Genomic DNA, 27551 nt, shown 5'->3' on the forward strand with positions numbered 1-27551 from the left:
GCTAATATGAAAAAACTAATCAATCATTTAATTAAAGTAAGAATCATGTTACTTATAATAATCAATATTATAAGGAAAAATCACATTATTTGAGTGTTTTCAGTGTATTTTGTTCTTAAGAATAAGCAAGGACCTGGAAATGCAAAAGTCTTGTTTAATTTGTATCCTAAATTGTGGAAATTCTTCTATACTAATTCAGTAGAAATTCTTCTATACTAAAAGAGGTATGTGTTTCTTTTCATCTGAGTATTAATTTGAACTAAAACAATCCAAGTACCCCATAACATGCCTTACCTAGTAATTCATACAAAGAATTCAAAATAGATTTCCATGCTTCTCCAGCTTCCTTCCCAGCTACATCTGCAAAATGAGCTGCACTGCTGTATACATTCAAGCGATCAATACATTCAAGCACAAGGTTGATCATACCCTAAAAATGAAAAGGCTCAGATTGTCAGAGGAAAAAACAGTACTGTTTAGATGCAAACACATAAGGTTTTCAGAAGTCTAGGAAAACAAAATATAAAAGGCAGGATATGCAAAATACAAGTATACCTGGAGTCAGACAAGTGGAGTCAAGCAATTCCTACAGAAAAGTTTCTTTGACCGTGAGAATAAAAAATTACCTTTTAGGATGGGCAAAATAAAAGAAAAAATAAACAGTATTCCAGACACAATTTTAGGCAAGTTTCTATTCTGGAAGGCATTTAACCATCTGATTAAGTATCTGCCTTAAGTCAGGCAGCTATCACTACCAGAAAAAAAAAGACAATATTAAACAAAATATTTAAATCAAGCTTATTAAATCAAACATCTTTCTGCATCAAGAGATTAAACTGTAATGGAAGAAACTAATTCACACATAAGGAGTAAATTATGGTTAGAATTCAAGGCACAAGGTCATATTAATATATCTGATTTTTTTTAAAAATGCATTTCTTTAAATATACAGGAAAACCACCAGATCTAAAGTGATAAATGTAGCAAAGAGTTTGCCTCTTACAGAACAAGAATACCACTACAAACATACTCCAGATTAGATGTCAACACTACAGACACTGTGAAAGAATACTTGCAGACAACATGGTGGAAAATCAGGAGTAAAACTGAGAGCAGTACCTCTTCCTGGAAGAGGTTCTGTCGATTCTTCAGTGCTCGGAGCCTGTTTTGTTTGTTTTCATGCTCCAAATGTTCATCAGGGGGGTGAAAGTAGCCTATCAAGTCCTGAAGGCTCAGATTGACTGACTCAATAGGCAAATCGACGGTGGAAGACTTCGCTTTCTTGCTGAGAGCATCAAGGCCCCTACAAGAAGATGCAAAGTCTCCTGAGTCTTGGAAATTAATTATTTTATCATTTAAACTCTTTATTGGTTTAAAAGCAAAGTTTGTTTAGATGCCAAAGCTCAATTCATTTTCTGACGGCTACGTAACTTCTCAAAAATTATTTATGTCTGCCCCATTCTCCACTTAATGATCCACCCCTCCCTTCCCAAACGTGATCTGGAAGAACCAAAAATGTTGTTTCTCTTAAAATTTATTGCAATGCAGAAAACATATTTTAATATTCTACCTACACTTTTAGCAGTATCAAGAGGCCAGACCAAAAGATGAAGATATTGTAAACCAGTTCAATGCATCATGAGGCTGGAACAGACGGAAGTCCAAGAACCAGGCCTACAGTGCCAGGGGGCCCAGCCAGACCATCCAGGCTCTCAAGTGTGTCTCTAACCTGTTCTCAAGTCACCTTCAAAGCCAGAAGATGTAGCTCATCCACACCCACTGTGCCAGCACTTCCTTAGCCTCTTTGTTTCCCTAATACACAATTCCAACTTGGATTTGCAGTAATCTATGACCACCATTTCCTAGAAGAGCAGGAGCAGACTGTTCTCATCCATGCTGCACCTGCCCTTTGCTTAGCTGAATCCCCAACAAACCCCATAATCCAATTTTTCCCAGCAGTGCTTTCCCTCAGGACCCCTGCTATACCCTCCTTCATCTTTCTTAGAACACGGTTGTTGCAGCTGAGACCTCACCAGCGCCATGCAGCAAGTGGAAGGCAAGGGCTTTCCCTCGCGGCTCCCTGGCTCCCCTCAGGAAGGCGGGTCTACCCCTGCTGGGGGCTGGAGGATGCCCGCCAGAACCTTCTGGAAGAAGCAGGAAGAACCATGAGGGGCAAAGAAACGGGAGGTGCTGAGGGCCTGCGAACATAATGCCCATCCTCAGGGAGGAGGGGAAAGGTGTGGAGGAACCTGAAACTCCACAGGAGCCAGCCAGGGCCCTGGAGCGCTGGGAGGGGAGCAGCCCTGAAGGCAAGGGCCCACCCTGCACACAGCGGGGGAGAGCAGGAGGAGGGGGCTCATTTGACACTCATGTTTTCTCTTGTGACTCATCCTCAATTCTGCAATTGTAAAAAGAATTTTTTGCTAGCATATGTCTGAGAGAAACCCGGCTATGTAGCAAAGAGGTTTACACCGTGCCCGTTTATGCTGACAGACCACGGAGCTCCAGCTGGCAGAGGAGCCCGCCATGCCCACAGCGGGCAGCAGCTCCGTGCTCATCGCACTCACATCTTTCGTTGGAGGCACCCAAAGCCCCCAGCAACCTGACCCACCACCACCCGTGCCAGCCCTCGTTCCTGAACTGCCTCCCGCCCTGCTTGCTCCCGGGATTCCTCTCCAGGCCACGGTACGGAGCAGAAGCCCTGTTTTATAGTCTGCTTTTTGCTGGATGTAGACAACAATGATAAGTTTTGTTGTGTTTTTTGGGTTTGTTTTTTTTTTTTTCCGGGGGGGGGGGATGTGTGATTGGGAGTGTTTTGTTTGTTTCTTATTTTTTTAAACTGGCACATCACTTTATTTTCACCTCAAATGGTGAACTAGGGCTCGAAACCACCTAAATTTAGGAAAGAATATTACCTCAGTACAAATATTTACCACTGAAGAATAAAAATCCTCTGGAATAAATAATGCAATGTTTCAAGAAGATAGCTACAAAATTTATCTTTAAAACTTAACTTTTATTGTGCGCATGTTATCTGAAGTGCAATTTTTTTAATGATTTTTTTAAATATATGTTATATGAAGTGTATGTTTTCTACTGACTTCATGGGAGAGAACTGGCACACGCACTTATGAGAATAATTTTGATCCTCTCCAATTCAGCTTTATCTTCTTGGCATAACGTCCTGCCAAAACTAAATTTTTAAACACTACCTTGGACTCCCTGTGCACTCCACAAAAATCTGCACTGTAATTTACTAGTACCTTGATTTCTGAAACCTTATCATTAAATTGCCTTTCTCTGTTCTTATCTTTTATGGCATTCTTAGAAGCTTCTAAGAAAAAGTATTATGTACAAAGTGACCTAGGGTTTGCATTTCTTTTGTTTTTTAAACATAATACAGTAGGCAATTCTCCTGACAGGAGTTTTTCTCTGTTGTTATTTAAGTACCTGGGTAAACATTTTTGGAAAAAACTTGGCATGTCTATGTCTTCAGCTGTGCACTGATTTAGGGCATGGTTGCTTCAGGTCAACATCTCCCACACTGTCTTCTCTTGTGACAAATAAGTTCCTATAAAATCGCTATCATTCCCTATAGTCTTACTGCATAGAATCCTTTCCAAATGCCAGTTACACTGATGAGAGCAGCCTCTCATCAATCACTGAAGTCACAAATGTTTGAGAATTAGCATTTTATCAGTGTTATTTAGGAGGACATTTGGAATAGGAAGATAAATGCAAATTAAATAAATCTGGCAATATTTTTAAATGGTTAAAATACTATAAAATAAAACATTTATATGTTGCAAAATATTAAACAAGTAGCGTCAAAAGGGAACAAATAAGGAAAGTGTAGTGGGAGGGTAGAAAGAAGGTGTCATTAAAACTTTTGAGAAAAACTTCTTCTTGGCTAGGAAATTCTTCAGTACATTTGTGTCTTGTACAAGCTTGTACTTACATGGTTATCTCCTTTTTCCAGGTTTTTCAAGGAAGAGCACTTTTAAAAACCATACTTAGAAAAGAAAAAGCCAAATGATACACCACATGACTTACAGCAAATTTTGGCAGGGAAAAGTCTCTCTTTTATGGTTGATTTGCATTTTTAATATGTTTATGCATTTAAATCAAGGTTGTACAATAAAGTAATATTAGAAGACAGCGAAAAGAAACTGACCAATACCTCTCAAGGTAAATCTCTGCTGATAAAACAAAGAATTGGCATAAAGTCTGGTTTGAGCAGTATTCCTCTGGTTTTTAAGAGGGCTAGATCATTCATTGTTGTGTTAATAACACTTCGAATAAAATAAAAATGGAAAAAAAAATAAAAGGGATGAAAAGGTCATTTCAGAAGCACACCTTATAAACCTGTTGAAAAGGAAGACTGTACTACGGATGACACGTGCTGTACGGGATTCTTCATTCTGAGACCTGGACAATGTTAAACCATCATCCATGTGACCTTCATGGTGCATTATTGCCTGCAATACAAAAATAAATATCAGTCACTGCAAAATGAAACATTATTTACGAATGAGATGTATGAAAACTCACATATTAAGGCAGGCTAGGAAACGATGATGAAGTCACATACCAAAAAGAAATTTTAATTATAACCAGATAATCTCATATTTCACTTCCTCATGTCCAAGGACACACTTGCACTGAGCCAGCAGATTCACTGCCATAATAATCTCAAAGCCACAGCTTCTGTAAACAATATAGTCTATTGAAGAAGAATAAATAATCAAAGGTCTAAGGGTTTTTGTTTGTATTTCTTAACCTTAAAAACAGTTCCCTTACAGAGCAACACATCCCTAAAGTACAGACAACATCAGAACAGGTATTCTTTACTGGTCCCGATTTTCAAGGATATTCCTAGCCGCCTTTTCTGACTATGCCTTGAATCACTACCAATAACTTACAGTTCTTCATATTTAGTTATCATGGCTCTGAAGCTATTCACATAAATATTACATAAATATTTTAAACTATTTTAGGTTAAAAAAAAATCATACACACAGACAAAGTATTTATATTTCTTAAATTACTAAACTATTCCATAATGTATCTTATTTTGAATTATTTATTACAGTGATTATACTTATTATACTAAGTCTTATAATCACTACAATTTCACATGTATGTAAACATTGTTTCCTAAATATATAATATTTTCATATAGAAAATATAGAAGAATTCTAAAGAGAGAAAAATAAAGTATATAGAAAAGTATGTATGTGTGTATACACACACACGATACAAATTACTTGTGTGTGTGTATACATATGCATATATATATATACATATAAAATCATAAGGCATGGCCTTACAAGTATAACAGATGCTGCTCTAGCTTTGTAGTTCTGGCATGTAAAAGAGTCATAGAAAATACTACAATGTGGATAAACATGGCATTTTATTTTATTTTATAAAAGAAGGGTAAAACTTTTTTTCCTTGTTGAGAAATAATTTCCTGAAAATTTAAACATCTACAAAAAACACTAACACAAATACTGCTTCTGGAAGATGTGGGAAGTTGTAAAAGAATCTTTTTCCTACTTTATTAAGCTGAGTTATCTTTTCACTTGGTCATGGTGGTTCTATAAAAGAAGAAATCCCTCAGAACTGAAGACTTGAATACTCCAGCCCAAAAGGTAATACGCTTACAACATGGAAAGAAAAGACTTTGAACTAAAAGCCTCCTCAATCCAAACTAGAGCACACTGAAAAAAGGATTTTTAGCATATTCTACAGGCTATTACTAATATTTTAGTTTGGCGTCAAGTATATCCTGATTTATCAACATTTGTGGGTTAATGTCTACAGGCTAATATGCACTTTAGTTTTCAGTTTAAGAATTCAGTACATCACGTGGTTTTTCAATATGTGACTAATAAAAAGCAACCTTTCACAACGAAATAAATACATGCTTAAAATGAAACCCTGAAATTAGCTCTCTCCTGTAGTTCCTTTCATTCCCCAACCCTGCCCTATAAGACTGTGACTGAAGGAAATGCCGTCCCATTTACACTCACCTTCCGCTGCACAGACCCCATTCTTACAGACTTTGCATCAGCAGACTGGTATGTGAGCCATAAGCCTGTATCTACGTGTTGTATGAAGCATATTGAATCCCCGTATTTTATTTCAGGTGCTCCCATTCCATCCACCTCTTTTCTTGTCCCTATGTCTAACTTTTCCTGAGGAAGAACAAGAAAAAAAAGTTATACAAGAACAATAACCAACATGTTAATATTTGCATAAAATATTAAATACTAGGCAACTGTCTAGAACAGGACCTAAAAAAATACTTGAGGTCATTCTTTAATGAAATTATTTAAAAATGGCAGAAATGTCACCTTCAAGTTAAACATTTAGGGAAAGATGGAGAAAGAGATCCCATTGACACAGAACCCTAGCTCATTACAGTAGGAGAGCCAGGCGTATTCACCTCACCTGCCTAGGAAAGAACTAGGATCATAACTGACAGTACATGTCATTACTGAAACATAAAAGCTGACAAAACACCACCAAATACATTGAATTCCCTACGTGAACCAGGCATTAACCTCCAGAAACTTTTTCATGGGGATTCTGGGGTTTTTTCCAGCCTGGAAAAGATGAGTACCTCCCTACAGTTTCTGTCACGGAGAAATGGCCTTTAACCTACCACTGCCTATCACTGCCCAGCAATGGGCTTAGCATTTCCTGAGGGAAAAAAAAAATAAATAAATCCATTTCTGCATGTTTGTGACCAGCCTGTTGACATGCTGTAAAAGCAGAAGGGCACGACCATGTTATCAGTCCAGCTGGTGTCCTATACAAACAGCAGCTGTTTCAGGAGAGGAAATTTAGTATCCAAATACTCTAATTTGTAACTGTAATTTGAGGTGTTGCCCAATATCTACCTCTTCTAAGAACCAATGCCTTCCCCAAAGACATCCATTTGTAAGCCAAACAGCCCACATGTCCTGGTTCACGGCAAATCATCCATTTAACCTCTCCAAAAGTATGTGGTTTGACCAGCTGATATACCTCACCTGCTGCACTAGCTGGTAAATCCAAAGGTAAGTATGAAAAAACACTTGTTTCAAAGGATCAGTATGTATCTCGTTAACTGTAGGAAGGATGTTAATGTAATTATGCCCAAAACTTCTCAGGGACTGGTGCAGTAACTCCCTGGATTCTGCTTCTATAGATGCTCACACGTGCCCAGTAAGAAGCAGCTTAATTTTCACCACTGCTCAAAAAAATCACTTGTGCGAATTCAGGGTGCAAGGTGATCCCCTTAACCAAGCACAGCTTCAACCTTCTCTGCTCGTACTCATCAGCAATAGAGGACAAGTCACTTCGTTCAGTTCCTCAGAGTAACGTTAGGAATAACGAGACAAAAACTTCTACATGTCCTGTCCTACTACACACAGGAAAGAATAGAATGATTACACCATCCACGTGTGCCTTGACCATCTGGGGAGACAGCTTCACAGTGAAAGATGACAAAGACTGGGGTTTTTATATGAGCAGAAAACAATCTCTAATTTATTAAAGGATTTTTAAAAGCATTTATTAAGTAAAGGCAAATGTCATGTAACTAGATTCTCGTCCTACAATTATAAATGCATTTTGAAGCACTTAAATAAAAAGTAAAAAAATAAAATTACCGAGATGAAATTGATACCTTTCATAACGTTACACTTCCAGACATAATATATTGATAAATTCAAATTAGTAAACTGTTTCTGGATACAGACGTTAATTTCACTATCTTGTAAATGCCCGATTCCTTAAGTGCTGAAATTCTTATTAAAATCTTGTCCACTGATACATGGTAATAACTGATTTATAAATACATCTGATGCCAATTACCGAGTTATTATGTGCTTCTTTTATCAATTAATTATTTTGCTCATATCATTTCTCTAAATGTTGTATTCAACTCTTTCAAAGCTAGCACAAATAATGTGGTTGTAGTAATAGCTGGAAATTGAAAAGCTACTTATAATAGGACATTGCACACAAACGATGTTACAGGAAAAAATAAATCAGGTCCTGCCATCACATGAAGAAATGACAGCCTGATTTCAAGCTCCAGTCTTCTGAATTATCTTCATAACTAGAAGATAGTGTGAACCTGTGTGAACATACTGTGCTTCTACATTGTAAGATTTTCTTTTCTTCCTCCTAGCAACTAATTCTTAAGACAGGAATATATGAATTCACAAATTTTCTCATAAAGCACTGTCAATAACATGAGGGATTATTAATTTAAAATACTATTCCGTACTTTCTTTAAAAACCACTGACTGTAACAGAAATTGAAGGGGTTTGATATTGAAATCTTCATTCAAATTAGAATTAAAGTTAAATTTACTTAGCGTAAAAAACTGCAGCACCAATAATTTGCCAGACAAGATCTCTGCCCTCACCTATGTAAGTCCAGTGACAACTCTGTGTGTAGGTTTAGAGCCCAGACTGGATTTAATCACATCCAATTGAGCTCTTTTTTGCAGAATAAACACAGCAGCCAGGAAAGCATAAGAGTTAGATTAAACATAGGAGGGAAATGGAAGCTAGGGGATGGTGTAGGGGCAGCAGAGCATTCATTTGGAAGCTTTGAGACACTGAGCCTTTTTTAGGGATCGAAGAAAAACCACAAATTGTTTATAAAGTGGAAGATTTGAATGGAATGCTGGATTCATGCCAGTAAACAGCAGGCAGTGGAGAAAGAACATGTAATGAATCGATCCTATCTACTGTAAAATAGTTCAACAGTGAAAATCAGGATCCCAAAAACATCAGAAATCACCATGTCACCATTTGATAATTGCATATTGGTATAGGCACTACATGATGCAAGTTTCCAGCCCACTACATCCTTACCATAACCTGCCACTACATAACCACCTGCTAATTCTTCCTACAGGATATTTACAAAGAAAAGCTTCAGTTTTATTTGCAGTCTAGGCCTATTCTCAGACCATCAACTTTTTCTAAAATAATAATAATAAAAAAAAAAGACCAAAACTCTTCCTTCATTACACTGGAACAAGCAGAAATTTTTGGGTTTTGCAACAGTCAGTAAACAACCTCAGTAATGCAAAGCTACAAGAATGCACTGGAAACAAACAAGTTTATTGAACATTGTGCCAGATTCTATCCAGAAGGATGTGCTCTTTATAAACAGCTTTTATTCCACGCATACAAGAATACAAGCAAATATTCCCACATTTGCTGTGGCCCAAATGGACAAAACAATTATCAATGGTTTTAGATTAATGTGGAAAAAAATTATTCTGAAGCCTTGCTTTATATGTGTTATTTCACTGCAATGTCTCTGTTTCATTCCTTATAACATTCCAAAATTGATGCTCATGATTAAAGCTTGCTCTTTCAATTTTATCTGTTTTCATCTGACCTGACCCGTACCTTCTGTGGCATACTTTCAGGGTTGACCTTCTAGCAGATCTCACTGACTGGAAGAAGTTAATTTGTGACTGCTTTTTAAGATTATATTATTATATTTCCTATGAAATTTTATAAAGAAACAGGTGAAGATATAAAAATACAGGCCATAAAATGTTATTAAAATGGATGTACTTCTGTCCACTGGTAAAGACTGGACAGAAAAAGCAGACTTTGTACAGAATGTATAAATATTTCTAAGTCAGTAAAATTACCTTATTTCAGTGGAAAAGTGAGATTAAGCTAATGCTTTTTATCAAAAAGAACCAATATTTAGCAAATGTGAGAAAAAAATCCACAGAACGTAAATCACTACAAATTCAAGTCTATAAAAGAGACGTATGTTTGCAGAATAAACTGTAGATACCTGTGGACATCCTGTGCTGAGCAGAGCAAGACTCCAAAAGAGAAAAAAAGAATTTTCTGAATTTCAGATGTTGGAAAGGCTAATATAATTCTCATTTAATGCTAGGTATTAGGGTAATACATAATAACCAGAGCATAAAGCCCAATTCCCAGACAAAAATGAAGACACTGTTAGCTCTTCAGAATATCCATCTCTTCTGAGTGCTGTTTGGCTTGTGATGTTTTTAACCTTTCACATTTCTTTGTTTTGCTGAGATATTTAAAGAATTTTAACAGATAAGAAGATTCTGATCTAACTGTTTGATTTCTGTATCAAGATATTGTGTTTTCGGAAAAAAAAAAGTATGTGTCTGTGTTACTTTGAACATCTGAAAAAGTATTCTGGTTCATATAAGACATTGTATAAAAAAACTTGAATTTCTTGTTCTCTTCTGTTTATTTTCAAAATGCAGCACTGGCAAGCTAATGGGTTTAAGATGATGAGTAAAGGTGTCTGCAAATAATGAGCTTAAAAACAATAAATGTTGAGCATTTACATTTGCATCTGAACCTTCAGATTTACACAGGAGAGACTTTCCGTATTTTCCTTGCAAACATTGAAGCTACTTTTCATTTGGAAATGGAAATTATTATCTACTCACATACCTGAGGGAACTGAGTCTTTAACACTGCAAATAAGGGTATTCTTTCCCCATATCTGACTTTGCTTATCTAATAGCACAAGTGTGGTCTTCATAATTCTTCCTTCCTCTACTTTTCATGTAGTGGAAAGAAGAATTATGACTGTGGCAAAAAGGGATGAAATTGCTATAAGAAAGACCTAGCAACTTGGCATACTCCCAGCTATTAATGATCTATATTCAACAGTGAAGATTAGGGGCTGCCACTTATCCAGGAATAATTATTTTGGGCTAATTACACACAACATCACGAGTGAAACTTTGGATGGTTTGTCCATACATGCTTGGAGGAAAAGACCTCTAAAGCTTCTTACCTTATTTGCAGAAGCCTTTCTAGGGCTGCTATAATTTTGAAATATCTATTTAATGCTCTTTGCCAGAGAGAGAAGTCATCTTAAAATTTTTAATGCCTGTATCCTAACAAAGTGAAACACAACACTCCTTTAAGAAGTCCTAAGCAGGAGACTGGACTCATCCTTAGCAATGAAGAGCAAAACACATACTCCTCCCCTGTGGTATCTCCATAATTCCTTCCAAGTAAGTCTGTAGCTAAAATGAATGTTGATATCCACAAAATTAACTTTAAGTACAATCTTCCAAACTTCCAATTTCTTTGAAAATCCGTATTTGAATATCAGTAAGATTGTATCTGTCATTTACTGATTAGCTTATAGACCCCTTCTAAGATACTCTCATGTTACTTCAAGAATCAATTACCATAACATGTTTCTACATGCCTCAAAGACTTTTATCTCTGCTCTGCTCAACACAGAATAGGTTTGGTCACTGAATGATAACTAAATCAATAAATGTTAACTTGTAGGACAAAACTACTTCAAAATAGAAATTCTCAAAAATACTTCCAAATAAGACTTCCAAGTTCAAGTTGAAGAAAACAAAGGAAGAAACTTCAAATAGAGTATTTTCTAATCTCCAAAACGCATGCGTATAAGGTATTTAGAAAATTCAGACAAAGCACCTTCTCCATATCAACAAAAGATACTCTCTGGGCTGCTAACAATTCTTGCCTTCAAGTATTATTTTTTTTTACTAAATAATCCATGTAAAAATAGCTCACAGTATATTGTTCCATTCTTTTTGGAGTAACCCCTGCTGAATAATAATTCTTGAGAATCAATTAATTAATTATTTCATCCTCCTTGCTTCAATGGAGAATAACTGTTAAGATCTATAGTAATTGCAACAGGAATTCCCCAATACAGTTGCACTGCATTGTCCTAAAATATTGAAGTATTTCTACGTTACCAGAGTGCAAAAGTCGATATACTTGTTTTCAGGTATATATTCATTTCTTATCTTCCCAAAGAGAAAAATAATTTATAATATATAAAGTAAATGCTAAAAAGAAGTTATTGAATAATTATGTTTACTATTACCGTATATTTTAATGCAATAGGAAATACCTAAATCTTGCTTACAAAAGAGATTAGAATTACTACTGGTTATATTAATGCTGCACTGATTCCATACCTTGGAAGACCGAAAACAGAATGCCGTAGATTTTACATCTGCTTTCTCTTTGTCTGTAAGAAGAAGACTCTTGTCATCCAGGAGACTTAAATATTTTCCTGTTGTTATATGCCTTAGTCTGAATGGCTGTCCCCATCTAATGTGGCTGCCACTCCACCTAAGAAAGTTCATAAGGAAACATTTGGTTTTTTAAAATAAAACATAGTTTTTAACTACTGGCAAAAATATTTTCAAGTAAGTTGTACCACCAACTAGTTGGTAAAAGGATAAAATTCTAAATGTCAAATTATTAGCAAGAAAATGGCTTCTTTGTGGTTATCTCCAATAAAACCATTCCAATAAATAATCTTGACCCAGTCATTTTCACAGGCTGCCTTGCTTCAGACTGAATTCCTCTCTAGGGAAGATACAGATCCCTACGGAAAAGGAGGCTTGTGCTGCACCCAAGGAGCTTAGAACTTTCAGTTCCCTCTCCATTTCACCTCCCAGCAGCCGAGTTTGTTCACTTTCCCAGAGCGCTCTCCTTTCAGCATTCAGCACACTCCAGGCACACTTTAAACAGTGTGCAAAAAACCCCAAATCAGTTAAATAAATAAACAAATATAAATAAAAATAATCTTAAAATAAATTTTAAAAACTACTACACAAAGGCTGGCCAAGATTCTTCATATTCTATAGGAGGAAATGAAGGAAGAAAGGCTAAGATTTTCTATCTAAGCTCCCCAAGAACACCCGAAGGTGAAATACAGGTTGCTGGTTTCTAACTTCTTGCCTTAAACTGAAAAGTCAGCTCTTCTGTGCTTCCTGATTAACTCCTGAAGATAAACTTGTATTTGGGTTACTGAAGACAATGCATTTCACAAAGCCTTCTCAGAAGGCTTCTCAAATATTCCTTTGATTGGAAAACTGGCACAGCCAGGATGTTTTCCTGGATCTTCAAAATACTTTCTTCAGCCTTATATTTTCAAAAATTTACGCTTTAGATGCATGTGCATGTTGCTTTTTGGAGAGGAAATCATACCTTTATTTTACGTTTGCAAAACGCCCATCATAATGGAGCTACTACTTATTGCTGAGGTTCTGATGTGCTTCCACAAATACTAGTAATTCTCTACATTTACTGTGGCTTGAAATAGCTTAAAATTATCAACAAATGTTCACATAGTATCAATGAAATATACAAAACATCCTTACGAATTTAACCTGATTACCCATATCCGAATTTTGTATTACTGCATCTTCTTACTTGCATTTAGTTTCAGGTACAGCATTTAAAAACGTAAAAAGTTTTTATGCAAATGTTTTGCATATATTCTTGTACAAATCTGAAAATCCCTTAAGTTAGCACTTAAACAGGTTTAAATAATATTCATTTTCCCTGACGCATACATGTAGCAAATCAAAGCACTTACCTATTCAATATAAATATCCATTTGTTTAAGCGTGTCTTCTCAGAGTTGGCTATACTGTATGCAAAGTGTGCAGAACCAGTGTGGCAGGCAGGAGTTTTTAAAATGCAATAGCAATACCGGGCTGCTGTTTTGTAGCAGGATTTATTATACTTCACTAATTAAACTTCTATATCTTTTTAGTTACCATTTTTAAAGAATCCAAAAGAAAGAAGGGGGTTTACCCCCAACTATTTGTATCCAAAACAGTGTCGCCAGCAGGACCAGGGCAGTGCCCGTCCCCCTGCGCTGGGCACCGCTGAGGCCGCCCCTGGGCCCCTGTGTTCAGCTTTGGGCCCCTCACTGCAGGGGGACGTGGAGGGGCTGGAGCGTGTCCAGAGCCGGGCAGGGGGCTGGGGCAGGGGCTGGGGCACCAGCCTTGTGAGGGGCGGCTGAGGGACCTGGGGGGGTTGGCCTGGAGAGGAGGGGGCTCAGGGGGGACCTCATCTCTTTCTACTACTACTTGAAAGGAGGTTGTGGGCACATGGGTGTTGTCTCTTCACCCAAGTAACAAGGGTAGGACAAGAGGAAATGGCCTGAAGTTGCGCCAGGGGAGGTTTAGATTAGATATTAGGGAAAATTTCTTCACCAAACGGGTTGTCAAACATTGGAACAGCCTGCCCAGGGAAGTGGTTGAGTCTCATGACAGTCACAAATCTCCACTATCATATTTCTGGATCTGCTAAAGCACATCAGCTCTGCACCTTTCCTATTATGGGCCATGCTGGGGAGCTGCCTTTTTCTCTAGTCTGACTTGATTTTCTCTTGTACCAATAAGAAAAAGTAAACAATACATGTAGGGCAATTGAGCCATGCCCCCAGTTCACACCTGCAGGATAGGAAAAAGGGCAAATCATGTGCACTTACAAGAAAAGCCTTTTGAGCAGAAAGTATCTTGTGAAGCCATTTCTGACTAATAAAAGTTATTTTCTGCAACATGAGAATATGATCCCTGCCACCTTTTGGGAAAGAATGCAATGCTAAGCAATAATATCTAGCATTCCAAGGCAGGGCATCCCAAGAGGCAGTCTGCACATGCAGACTGGCCCAATTTCTATGAGTTCTCCCCTAATAAGGAGAGTTCAGAAACAATGATTTCTCCAGAATTATATAAAATCAACAGAATCAACCTTATATCTGCAGTCATTCTAGGAAGGACTAGAAGTGATGGAGGACTTCAGGCATGGATACACTTAAGTTACAAATTGAAGTACTGGCATCAACAGTAATGTGCCTGCAATTTAGCAATGAATTTATATAGCTATTAGCATACCATGCAGGAAAACAGGGAGGTGACAGACTTGTAGGAGAGAGTGGTAGTCTTGTGATTTTATTTGGGGTTTTTTTTTTCCTGGTAAGAAAGTCATGTTCCTTAAAAAGAAAGACTGCCGCTCCCTTTGCTTAGTCGTTTTGATAGTTCTCACACTTTTTCTCAGTCATATATGTTCAAATGTTTACACTTGAAAAGTTTGGATGCAATGACGGCCAAAGTGAGATAGTTGTAACAGAAACCTGTAATTTCTCAAATCCACATGTTGCTTCAGTACCACTGCTCATTAGGGAAGTACACGTAATCAGAAAAGTAAAAAGGCAGAGATCCTTCCACAGTTTCCTTCTTGTCACTTAAGCACCCTCGAGGTCAATTTTAGTCCAAAGCAAAAATCTCACTGCCCTATCAATGACATTTAACATAATCCTATTAAATAAAATGCACACACAGAAAACAGCATCATTAGAACATAACCTCTCCCAAAGCTTCCCTGATTTAATCTCTAAAAAGCAATCATTTATTAGTCACTACAAATTTTATCACAAGCACATACTGTAATACAATTTAAGTGCAATTTTACAGTGCAATTACCTTAACAAACAAGGCAAGAATTTCTTACCATCATTCCAACACTTCCAACAATGCAAGGTAGCATTTTTTTTTCCTGTAAATTTTTGCCTTTAAGACTTCCAAATGGCTTAAACAAGTTATGGGGTGGCACACATGAACTGTTATTTTTAAGGAAAACAGTTCTGATTATGTCACAGATCTGTTAAAGATGTGAATTGTAAATTCGCTGACAGCTATAACAACTTAAAAAAAAAATCAAAATACATATACACTGCACGTGTGTTACATCCACTCTACAGGAAGACCTTAAGTTTTTCATGAAACTGATATAGAGCACTTTTTGAAGATTATTTTAGTATTATCACTCTGGGTTTATAGCTATCAATCTGATTTTTATAGGAACATTCTTATTATACAAAAAGTGCCCTGCAAACAGACTTCTTTTTGTGAGAGAGATTTTACTTACGCAACTCTTAGAGTCTCTAGTCGCCAAAGGGAACGAGCATGAATTGACACAGCGCCACCTTCATAATGGACAGTTCTGGAAAACAAGCAAAGGCACAGACTAAATGCTCAGCTCTGTTGGAAGAAACCGTATTTGTTTGTTCATTTAACTACATCTCTCATTTTAAGACTGAGAAAATAATTATTGGAACTGTCAGATTCAAACCCATCTCTTATCAAATATACCTTCAGACTTAGTTACCCTATTTTGTTTTAATTGTCTTTAGCATCCATTATTGTGATATTCATAACAACGAGATTTATACAGTGTTTGCTTAGATATCTTTCTTGTGTTTTAAGGATAGGGAATCCAGGGAGAAAAAAAAATATAAAAGTCAATAGCCTGATAAAAATATTTCTAGATTCTAACAATAAATAATAAATGCTGATAAAGATCTGTGATCACTGCATACATCCCACAAGAAAGGCAGTGTTTTCTCAGAGCTTATACTATTAAAATAACCACACAACTTACTATATTGAATTATGAAAATTCACTTATTTGACACTGTATTTTATTATCATAGCACCTGAAGTTTCACAAACACACTGATACAGTCTTCACACATCTGTTAACAGATTCCTATTTCCAAATTTTATTATTTAATGACCCTACTAGTTCCTCCATATATCCATAAACCTAAGTGCTTCTAAAAAATAGTCAATTAAGCCTAAGAAAAGGTTGGGTGTTTTTTTCTCCATTATTCTATACACAGGTAAGTGATTTATATATGATCAACAAAATGTTTTAGCTTTATGGTCATCAAGAGCCCTGAATAGATAACCTGACTTCTCTTCAAAATAAACACTGAGTAATGTGGTGAGTATTAGCACTGCCACTCTAGACTTAGGGAGTCATTCTCTGGACTGCTTCTCACCTGCACCTTTATTTCTGCCCTAAAACACTGCCAGAATTTAAAAATCTAGGCCTTTCCTTTGGGAAAAATCAATACAGAAGTGCCTTATGCAAGGTAGTGCTGTCGCTATGGTTATCAGGTCAAGCATGTCAGGGAACAATGCCAAAGAATGGCCTAGTTTTATGGATCCTGGAAAACCTTATGGATTGAGTAAATGGGATCTTCAGCCGACATCAGGCACTGCCAAAAATAGCCAGAGAAATAACTTTAGGGAATATTAATATTGAATTTGTAGGCATTCCCCATTGTTTATTAGAAGCAATTTTTGGAGGACCACAACTTTGGAATCTGGTGCATAGTACTTACAAGGCTTTAGCTTCCAAGGTCCTCCTGTGGGTGTAATACAGACAGACTGAATGCTTAACACAGAGGAAAACCCGGCATTGAAGGAAATGGTTCAAAACCAAAAGAAATAGTAAGTTAGAATATATTCCTCAGTACTGTTGACAATATGAAACTACAGATATGCTAAAATTCATCTTGGAATATGCTAAAAAGTATAAGGAAATAAAGACTCCCAAACTTCACAAAAGAATGAAGACAAACTAAAGGGGGAAAAATGAGTTCAAATACAAAATAAATATTGCTCACTACAATTATAGAACCACTCACACTGAATACTTGTGACCCATGCATAAATAGAAGCCCTGGCACATTGTCCACCTACTAAAAAGGAGTTAAAAGTGCATATATAAACATGTACAAAATCCTCCCCTTGACCTTATATCCAGTATTTTCTCCACGTATTAGTCATTTGCTGCAATGGTTGTGGTGCTAGGAGCAGCTGACAGGTAAAAGTCTCTCATATCTCTCTCACAGAAAGGAATGAAATTCAAAGCCAATTTTATTTTTTATTGAAATTGATCTTCATTGTCATTGGGTTTGTTTGTTTGCTTGTTTGTTTTTTCAAGTCAAAACATTGGGATTATATCCTGGCTTATTTCAATATGAACCTCACTGACCAAAATGCACACAGGATTCCTGCACTCGCAGAATAAAAAAATTCAACAATTTTTTGCAGCAGTTTTAAAGTCATTAAATTTATGAGAAATCGGGTAAAAGCAAAGGCTTAAATTAATCAGAATATTTCATTTTTAAATTGGTACCTTATTACTTTTCAGGAATGAAGTTCCTTTTCACAGTGGAAACCTGGAAGCTGTCACCAGTTTCTCAGTCTGAGTACTCTTTTGAAACTAGCTTTAGATTACACATAGCAGTTGTGTCAGTGTAATTTTAAACATCTAAAAAAGTGCCCATTGTGAACTTAAAAGAATGGCTTCTCATGGGTAAAGTAGTGTTCTTTTATGTGACTGTCCATCCATTATTTCCTTTCGCTGTTCTCCCAAAGGGGAGTTATGTCTGGGAATGGCCATGTAAGATGAGAAAATGGAGAAGAGATAGAAGAGAAGAAATTCTAAATATAAACATGTGATTTGTTTCCCAGAAGAAATAAAAAGCATCCTAGGAATGTCTCTTCCATATGAATGAACGGGTACAGTAGCAACAGAGGGGGGGAAGGCAGAAAGACAGTGATAGCACTTTAGGCACAACAGTCAAAAAGGCAGTAGCAGCAAAGCCTCAGCAAAAGAATAAAGGACAGCAATCTGGAGGGGGACTGAGAAGGAGCTGGGGACTGGAGGGCTAGGGATCAGGGATCCCTACAGGAAAGCACAAGGGGAAGCCCAGAGACTGGGTTTGAGCATGCAGCAGCAATACTTCTTATGGGCCAAAAAGAAGACACATGCTACAAAAAAAACAAGTTGCCACAAAGCACTAGAATACGGTGCCAGCTCTTGTGTCTTTAGCTAGATACTGTCCTCTCTACTGAGAAGATGGTAAAGAAAAGGTGGCTTTGAATAAAAGATCTCTTCTTCGTTGAAGGAAAAGTCACTCTGCCTTTACCGTAACAGCATGCATACTAGCCATTGCCCCAAAGCAGCTGAATACATTCATAACCCTGATCATCTCATAAGTTTTTATTGTCTAATAAAATATGTCTTTAACTGTCTAAGAAATCCAAAGTTCATTTTCAATTCATTTCAATAAAATAAAAGAAGTAAACTGTTCTGCGATTGCTCCAACCAACTTCCTTAGTACTTGCTCTATATAAAAACATTATTTGATAGGATGTACCTCATTTCTTTTTATATACTCTTGACAACAGTTCAGTGTTGAAAAGGAAGTATGATTCATAACATTTTAATCCTTCCTGAAACTAAGACTGGTAAGCCATGTCAAAGACTGGTATTACTAGGTCAAATAAAACATTGCTTTTAATGACATTGTGAATAAACCACAAAAATTCTCTGAGTATCAAAGGGTTACTGCAGGCTTACATTGATAAGATGGAAAAAAAAAATTTGAGTTGCGAGGTACAATGAACATGCACAATACTTGCCAAACAGTGTGTGCACATTAAAAAACCTTGTTATGAAATTATGAGGAATGTAAATGCATGAGGGAAGTACAAATAACAGCAGAAAAAGGGAGGACAAGAGCTACAATGAGTGTTACCCTTCCCATGGAAAGCTCAAGATACCTTATACCTTCTAAGCCATATCCATAACCCTAAATCTTGACTTTTTTTTCCCCTATTCTTTCCAAAGCATTTTATTTGCATATTCTACACTTACGGAATAAGGCTATTAACCACTTTCCTTTTGAATGAAAATATCTATAAAGAATTCAGAGCCTTTGAGAATTTTCAGTTCTTTACTATAAACCTTAATCTAGTTAATTAGCTGGTGTGACGAAGTCTTTGTTTGCCTGACCTGTGCCTGGAAGTTACATTTAAAACATCATCCTTCTCCTGACTACGTCATTAATCTATTTAATTCCCCTTAATATAAACAGTCACTAGAGCTGGAACCTGCCATCTCACTGGTCTCACGGTGCTGGGGCTGCACTTGCAGCACCACAGACCACAGACAGCACACCCACCCCCACCCCCCCATCCCCACCCACCGGGCACTGACCGGTGCTGCTCCCACCTGCTTACCCCGGCACCCTCCTCCAGCCTCCCCAGAGGTGATGTAGAGGCACAGAGATGGTAAACATCCAAAAGAAAGCTTGGTGTTTGAATCTCTCACCTCCAATTGCAATAAAGAATTAATTACACAGGTAGAAAATAGACTAGCACATATCAGAACCCCTGGAGAATCATTACTGGCTTCATATTCGTATTGAAGTATTGTCCAGCAGGGAGAGGGCAATCATTTCAGCAAATTCCACTGACTACAAAAGGGTATCAACTGAGGCTAAAATAAATTACATTAAATGACAATGATTCAATATTGCTGAAGTAGTATTGGTTCAAGAACCTGTAAATCCCAAGTTCCATAGCAATGAAATAATGGAGTACAACTCAGTAACATGGAGTGAATCGGGGTGCCATAAATATGGCATAAATAAAATAACAATATCGCATCTGGATTATATGCAAATGAACAGATCCAAATAAGATGTCAAAGTTCAAGTTACAGAAATTGTTCCGCTCCCTCCAACAACAGATTTAATTTGAAAGATCAGCCACTGAAGAGCTCAATGGATTTTTTCCAGATTAATTTATAAAAACAAAGCACAACCATTTCTATTCAAGGCTTGTGTGTTGTTTTGGGCATGGGGGAAAGGTTATTGACCAATGGTGGGTGAAAACTTGCTGAGTTCACATTTCAGTCATAAATAATTCTTCACAGGTGCCAGATCCCAGCTTTTCTGGGATACAACAGACCTCACGAGTTCATAATGCCATATGAAAGAGTGCATTTTAACTGTTGAACGAGAACAGTATGGAAAGGAAAGTGAAAAGGAGCTGAGACTGGCTAAGTCACATTGATTTTGACTTTCAACACTTTAAAACCCTGTCTATACATTTCTGAGCCTAACACAAAACATTCAGTATAATATACAAAAGCCTTAATGTAATACGTTTAACCCAAAGAAACTCTCAAAGGCAGGAATGACAGAAGTGCTGAATGACAAAATTAAGCTCCACATAGACATTCCCTCATGAAGGCCTATTCTGACTGGATCGTTTGTGAAACTGGAGTCTGTGCCACCTCAGGTGACACTTCACAAAAGCCGGGAGCACTTTGCTCTCTCTCACAGGAAATTTCTTTCTGTTACAATATATTTCTGAAGGGTCCAAACTGCACCACAGCCACCACTTAAAAATATTGTATTGCAAATCAAAATGCAAATTAGTGGCAATAGGAACATTCATGGCCCCCTTCTACACTGGGAACTATGAATACTCACAGTCCTACTCTTGGACTTCTAAAAGCATATTAATGACAGTGGTACAATAAAGAGCAAGCACCACAGCCCCCAAAAAAACCCCAAATAATTTTGATTACATATTTTCACTGCTATCTGCCACTACTTATTGGGGACTTCCAAAACAAAACAAAAAAAAAAAACCCACCAAAACCTAAAACCGCAATAAAACCCCTGCAAAGCAATTAAAACATCTACAGTTATGCTGTACTGTATTAATATGTATTAATGTATTAATTAATTAAATGTATTAATAAAGTACTGTATTAATAACTAGCTGACACTTTTACAGGAAAATAAAAATGACACACATAATACAACAACATCAAAAATGTAAAATAATTCCTCTTAACTGAACAGTAAAAAAAGGGGGGCAGTGAACCAATGAAACTGTGATGGGGGAAAAATCAGCATGTTTCTTACAATACTTTTTAAATCTTTGCTGCACAACCTCAATTTATTATGAACATTTCTTGCATTTTTTTGTAATTAAAAGACTGAAACAATGGTAAACAATTTCACAGAAGCACTTCAATGTATACCTGCTCTAAATACCAGCTTCCACCATAATTAGAATAAATTTATTCATTTTATTAATTCTTTCGATATTATAAATTCACAAGTGAAGACTCAACACTATACCACTTCTGTCAGCTCACATGATGGGAACCAGGCCACAAACCATGTGGGCAGAGAGCGGAGGAAGAGTTGTTGAGATAAATACAGCTACTGTGCTGCTGTAGAAGTTTCCCCTGGCTTTGAAGTTAAATAGAATCTAAGTAACCACCAGAACACCGAACTGATTACGCTAATGCCTTCTTTTGTATATCTCTACCTATATTTATTTTTTAATCTATCTGGAAATGCTTCTGAAATTTGAATTGAAGAGCTACAGAAACAACGCTGCAAATTTAGGTCCAGTTTGCTATAGATAAGGCATTTTACCCAATAAAAACACAATTTAAGGATTCTGTGCACAAGGCTTTAAATACTTCCTTAAATCAGCAACGTACCTAACTAGCATGTGCAGTAAATTATATTCAATCCAGTGAAGCTGCACATACTTAATCTTTTGCCTGTTCCTTTTTTGTTATTCATTTGGGTCAGAGTGAGTGAAAACTACCAGGATCACGGCCACTCCGCTTGTGGTAGTTTTAAACAAAAAAAACCAAACAAACAACCCTATTTTTTTCTAGCATAATATCAAATAAACCAACATGCTACCACAACCATCTCTATTTGCACTGCTTCCAACTGGAATGTGTTTTTTAATTGCAAAGCAAACTAAGTCTAGCAACTTCAGGGAGAATCTACTTACAGCTTCTTCCCAAGGAAAAATAAATTTCTGAGTGGATAGGAGCTCCCCAGCCTAGAGACTCTTGTGTGGTGAACAGGCCACTACAATTATTAAAACTTGTTTTAAGGTTTCTGATTCCAGCTAGATTGATTTTTTTTTTTTTTTGGGGGGGGGGGAATAGTTCAGGCAATAAAATCCTATTTTACTATTTTTCTTGAGTTACTACTGCAATAAACTGTTGATTAAATCAGTTCTCTGAGTCTCCCAATACACAAATAGTCAAAGCAGTCTTAAACTGTAGTTCAGAGATGTAACCTTTGAATAATGCCTCACTGGTGTTACATCAAGAGCTAAGCACCTCTACATAACAGGTAGCATTATCAGAGACAACTCACGATTTCTCAGCAATTTTTACCAAATTCAGCTAGGTAGCAGCAGCAGACCAGTTCTCCCAGATACCATCTTCACTGGGAATTTAAATGCACCAAGACACAGCAGCCTTGGCAACAGGTAGCCCAGCCACTTTGCCTCCGTGCTCTAACCCCATCCTACGCCTGCATCTGCTGGTGCCAGGGCAGGAGGTGCGTACCACTGAGACAACGGGGTACCACTGCCTGCAGGAGGGAGGGGGCAAGGGATGAGCCACTGCTCTAGCAGTCTGCAGCCCCCTCCCCCCAGAACTGAGGGGCCATGGCCAGAAGACAGTACGGACTGGGCTTTGCATGCAAGACCCAACACTATGGCTATCCATTACTGCCCAAAGGAACTTTCTGGATCTCAGTTCTTGGAGGAAGGCAACATGATCATCCTCTTAACCAGTCTTTCACCTTGGGCAAACACCTGCTTTGCCAGTACCAAAAGCTGGCCCTGAATGTTGCTTTTTTTTCCACTGCTCACTGTGCAATTACATCTCACCTCTCTATACCCAAGTCCCTCATCCACAAATACGATGATTCCACCCTACCTTCCAGTGATCACAGTAGCACAATTTAAGGATCACATGGAAGGACACAGAAGCTCAACAACTAAGCAAGGAAACACAGTATGCATTCAGAAAAAATTGTGAGAGACAGAAAAGAATTTTACAGCCTTTTTATATGACTATTTATGCCACTGTACCAGGCTCTTCCAGCACAGATTTGGATGACCTTGCCTCGGAGGAAGCTTTGTTAGGTTCTGTAACCGCGAATACGGGACCTGCATTGTCACTGTTTTGCACGTTTCCCCTGTGCTAAATGTTCTTCCCCAAGATTATAAACAGTTTGAGAATGTGTGACTTCTGGTAATCTCTGGAAGACTTTTATACTCAAATTTATGTAACTGTATCAACGCTCTAAGAATAGAGAAAATAAGCAGTTATTTTTAGAAACTGCCTGGGAGGATCCTTCCCTTCAAAACAATTTATTCATTCCCAGAATTAGATACCAGGTGACACTCTAGAATAAAACTGTTATTTTAGGACTGTCTGATCGTTTGTTTATTTGAAAATGCATAAAAGAGGAGGCCTTTGCAGAAAAAATTAAAATGAGATAGAGAATTAGTGAGTCACAACAGAGATGGAACTTCTCAGTGTTCCTTTACGCTGCCATTCTGCAGAGCAGAGCTGCTCCTCAGGCATACGCTGGAACAAAACAAAACCAAGCACAACCACCATAACCTATCACCAGGCTATTTCAAAAGGCAATGAAAGGATAATACATTATTATACTCCAAATATATAATCCTTTACCATGCCTTATGTGCAAAAGTTATGGAAGTTAACTTAAAATGAAAGCTAAAATAATTTATCTTACAATTTTCTGCCTGGCAAAATTACCCATATTTTTAAAAATAATTATACCAGCAGTTAAATACCACCCATCTAAATAATTTTTGCATGAATATTGAAAACTGAAAGGAGCCACCAATTATCCTTTTAGATATTATTTTGAATAGGCAAGAGTCCTCTAATTAGAGATAGCAGTATAGAGGTTTTAAGTAATAACTGATTTACTAATAATGTAACAGGAGAAAGTGTGGGGCACAGAGTGGTTATACCTAACTCCATAAAATCAAAAGTAATTATAGAGTATATTCCAGGTTTATTAGTAAAAATAATTTAAAATACTTCAGAAAAGAAATAGAACCACAGAAAAAGAAAACATGAAAAAGAAAAAACCCAACTTATTTTTATTCTGTGTTAGTTTATTAAAGAAAGCTCCTGAACAACAAGATAAGTTCAGAAAATCAAGTCTGTTTTTTATGAAGCACTGAGAAGCAATGTTTCTCAGTATTGCTACAGGAAATATAAAGACAAAGATATAGGTACTATTTGTTGTCTACTAGCTCTGCTTTCTTTGGGGTACTAGATGCATAGGGGAAAAGGTAGACACTGCAGAAAAAAATAATGGTCTGGACTGCTTACAGCACTGGTCTCCAGCTTAAGAAATGAACCTTATGCTTCCCATGTTACAGAGCATCACGTGCCTGTACAGGCAGATCAAACAATTTTTTTTCTTAACTTGCAACTTCATGTTCCTTTATTGCAATTTATATATAATGTTAGTCTTGTTGAAGAGAGGTAGATTTTTACTGTGTTCTTAAGTGTTGAAGTTCATTACTGAAGTGCTTGATTATCCTATAAATCTGCAATTACAGTGTAACTACAATTTTTAAAAGGAATTTTGCAGGATTTAGACTGAAGTAGGGGCAAACATTGAATCCTATTTATTTATCATCTCTTTTCGTCACTTTCAGGGTGAGGATAATAACAGTAGCAATAAACTCCAAGCTGTAATGGATCTGGCACATGGTAACTAAAATTAAAACACAAAACGACCACATTTTACAACTCAGCATTTTGAAATATCTTCTGTGTTCAAAAATTATTCTCTTGTCTAAAAATGAAAAATAGCCAGGAAGGGTTGGTTAGCAGCTGTATAAGAAAACTGTAATATTTTAAAAGTCCTGGAAGATTTTTGCTATATATTATGAGAGCTTCCAGTGTCTTGTTCTTACCTTTACCAATCAGAATCAAATAGAATAAAAAACACACTTGTATTTGCAAACCCAGAAAACTCATTTGGAAATGCATGAACAGCACTTTCTTTGTCATGGAAATGAAGCTACCCAATATGCTGCATTAAACAAACTATTCCAAAATCAACATTATCATTTAGCAATCTTCCACCTGAAGGTAGGATTAAATCATATGATGCTGCCCTACTGAAAAGAAGCTTAGAGTATATTTTATTAGAGCAAATAAATAGGACTTTGATTCACCCATGTAATAACTCCACTGAAACACCAATTTCAGTGCCAGCCTTCTCATCATTTGCATTTATTAGTTAACTGAGAGATGCAGACCAAGCTGTATCACTTCTCTACTTCCATTCTAGGATTCCTTTAGTCAAGAAAATAACCATAAATTAAGTTCTAGACTACCATGACAGGTACACCTGAGCTCAATACCCAGATTAGTAGCCTTGAAGGACTGGGCAGTAATGGTAACATAGCCTGTCCTGAGGAAATTTTTGTGATCACAGAAAAAAACCACCAGCAATAAAGAAACCAACAGATTTCATTCGCAGTGTTCTTACGTTAGCCAAGACAAGAGCAAGTTACCAAATATCACTACTGCTTTTACACATAGTGAGTGAAATCAGACTTGAACAATACTGAAAAGAAAATGTAAAGAGGCTCATGTCCAAAGTTCATCTCAACAATATTTATGATATCCTTCAAAAATCTGTACTATCAGTGACACTTAATATTGATTCAGCAACATTTGTTATCCCATTGTAAGCTGGAAACCTACCTTCTTTGTTCTTCTCCGTGTTCACCAGAAGGGACTGTCAAACATTCATCCATGTGACCATGCAATAACCTCAGAACATCCCCTCCTATCAGATATCCTTGAATAAAGGGAGAAAATAAAGTGCATTTGTCTGAACACAGCAAGATGTAAAACTATAGATCAAACTGTAATAAATACTATCAATTTCTTTTTTTTTTTTTTCCTGATGGCATTTTATGTTACTTTACAGAGAGATTCAGAAGAAGTGGAGGTATCTCGTACCCTGGGGATCCAGCTGGATATTGCCAAGTGAAAAGCTTCAAGTTGGCAAGTAGCAAAGGGTGGATCAGGAGAACGAAAGCCACAGACAGGGGATTCTAGAGTTAGTGCAACTCAGGAATGATTGATCTAGTGGAACCAAGGAAGCAAGTACTTCCCTCCCAGATTACAACAGAAAAAATGGGAGATTCTTCTATTTTACCTATTCACTTTTGGGTTTGATTTAAGTTAAGGATTCCAGTTTATATACTAACAAAACTAAAATTGATTGATTGATTTAGTTAACCTTAAAATAATTTTTGGTGTCTTTGGAAGTTTTCTGTGCGTCAGTTTTTTTGCGTCAGAGATGCGACATTAAAAACAAATACAATTTTATATTATAATACAAATATTGTATTATAATCTAGTAACTGAAGAATACTAAGACTTAGTAGATTTTAAGTGCAATTCAACGGTATTTTTTCAGTTTGACAAGCTAAACATAAACTCTTGTTCGTTTCCTAATATCACCTTCTCTTCTTGCTAGAACTGGCTAGTATCAAATTCTGCATTTAAGCTGAATGAGGTAACATAATCCCTTGGGTTTAGTGTTATAACAAAAACAATTTTTAAAATAAATATTATTGGAATAATGTTATGCAGTTATGTCTGTATTAACAAGTGATGCTTTGCAGTAAGACAGGTCTGTACAGGGAAATGGTGTTGAAGACCCAACAGTCACACTGTACAGATGTCACAGGTTTATTTTGAAGCTACAGGGAATCTTTTTCCTGAATATACATCAGGGAATGTTTCAAAATACATTTTTTTAAATCATCTAAGTCAATATCAATTTAGTACTTATGTAGCAAATATTAGCATTGAATTTTTAAATTCTTGGTTTTGACACAGAGGTATATGACCAGGTAACAGTAGTTATTAATTTTTTTATTATTATATATTAATTTTTTCACAGACCTGTGTCAATATAGTTCTGGAGATGTTCTGCCCTGAGCAGCTTTTTTCAGGGTTTTTTTGTTTGTTTTGTATTGTTTTGTTTTTCAAGTGCCCTCCATCCGCTTCACAGTACAGAATTAGCAGAATTACTTGATCTGAGTCTAAAGCTCTGTTTTGACTTAAACAACTGACTTCTGCATAAGCCAATTTTCCAGAAATACATGTAAACAGAAATCATTTTCTTGTAACTACCTACCTCCAATATCCTAGTTCATTTTACA

The 27551-nt window shown here is 36.8% G+C and overlaps 1 protein-coding gene across 4 annotated transcripts in view; it reads right to left on the reverse strand.

The window, feature by feature from the left end:
• Positions 1–27551, reverse strand: part of RYR2 (ryanodine receptor 2) — a 434719-nt gene that overhangs the window by 217800 nt on the left and 189368 nt on the right. For all 4 annotated transcript variants that reach the window (XM_055811085.1, XM_055811083.1, XM_055811084.1 and 1 more), the window contains exons 8-14: positions 26077–26173; positions 15754–15828; positions 12000–12156; positions 6036–6200; positions 4357–4478; positions 1120–1303; positions 295–430 (exon numbers count right to left, since the gene is read on the reverse strand). In XM_055811085.1, coding sequence (XP_055667060.1) covers positions 295–430; positions 1120–1303; positions 4357–4478; positions 6036–6200; positions 12000–12156; positions 15754–15828; positions 26077–26173 — 936 coding nt within the window. The remainder of the gene's footprint in view (positions 1–294; positions 431–1119; positions 1304–4356; positions 4479–6035; positions 6201–11999; positions 12157–15753; positions 15829–26076; positions 26174–27551) is intronic.

Source organism: Falco peregrinus, chromosome 7 (genome assembly GCF_023634155.1).
Source record: "Falco peregrinus isolate bFalPer1 chromosome 7, bFalPer1.pri, whole genome shotgun sequence".
Classification (NCBI taxonomy): domain Eukaryota; kingdom Metazoa; phylum Chordata; class Aves; order Falconiformes; family Falconidae; genus Falco; species Falco peregrinus.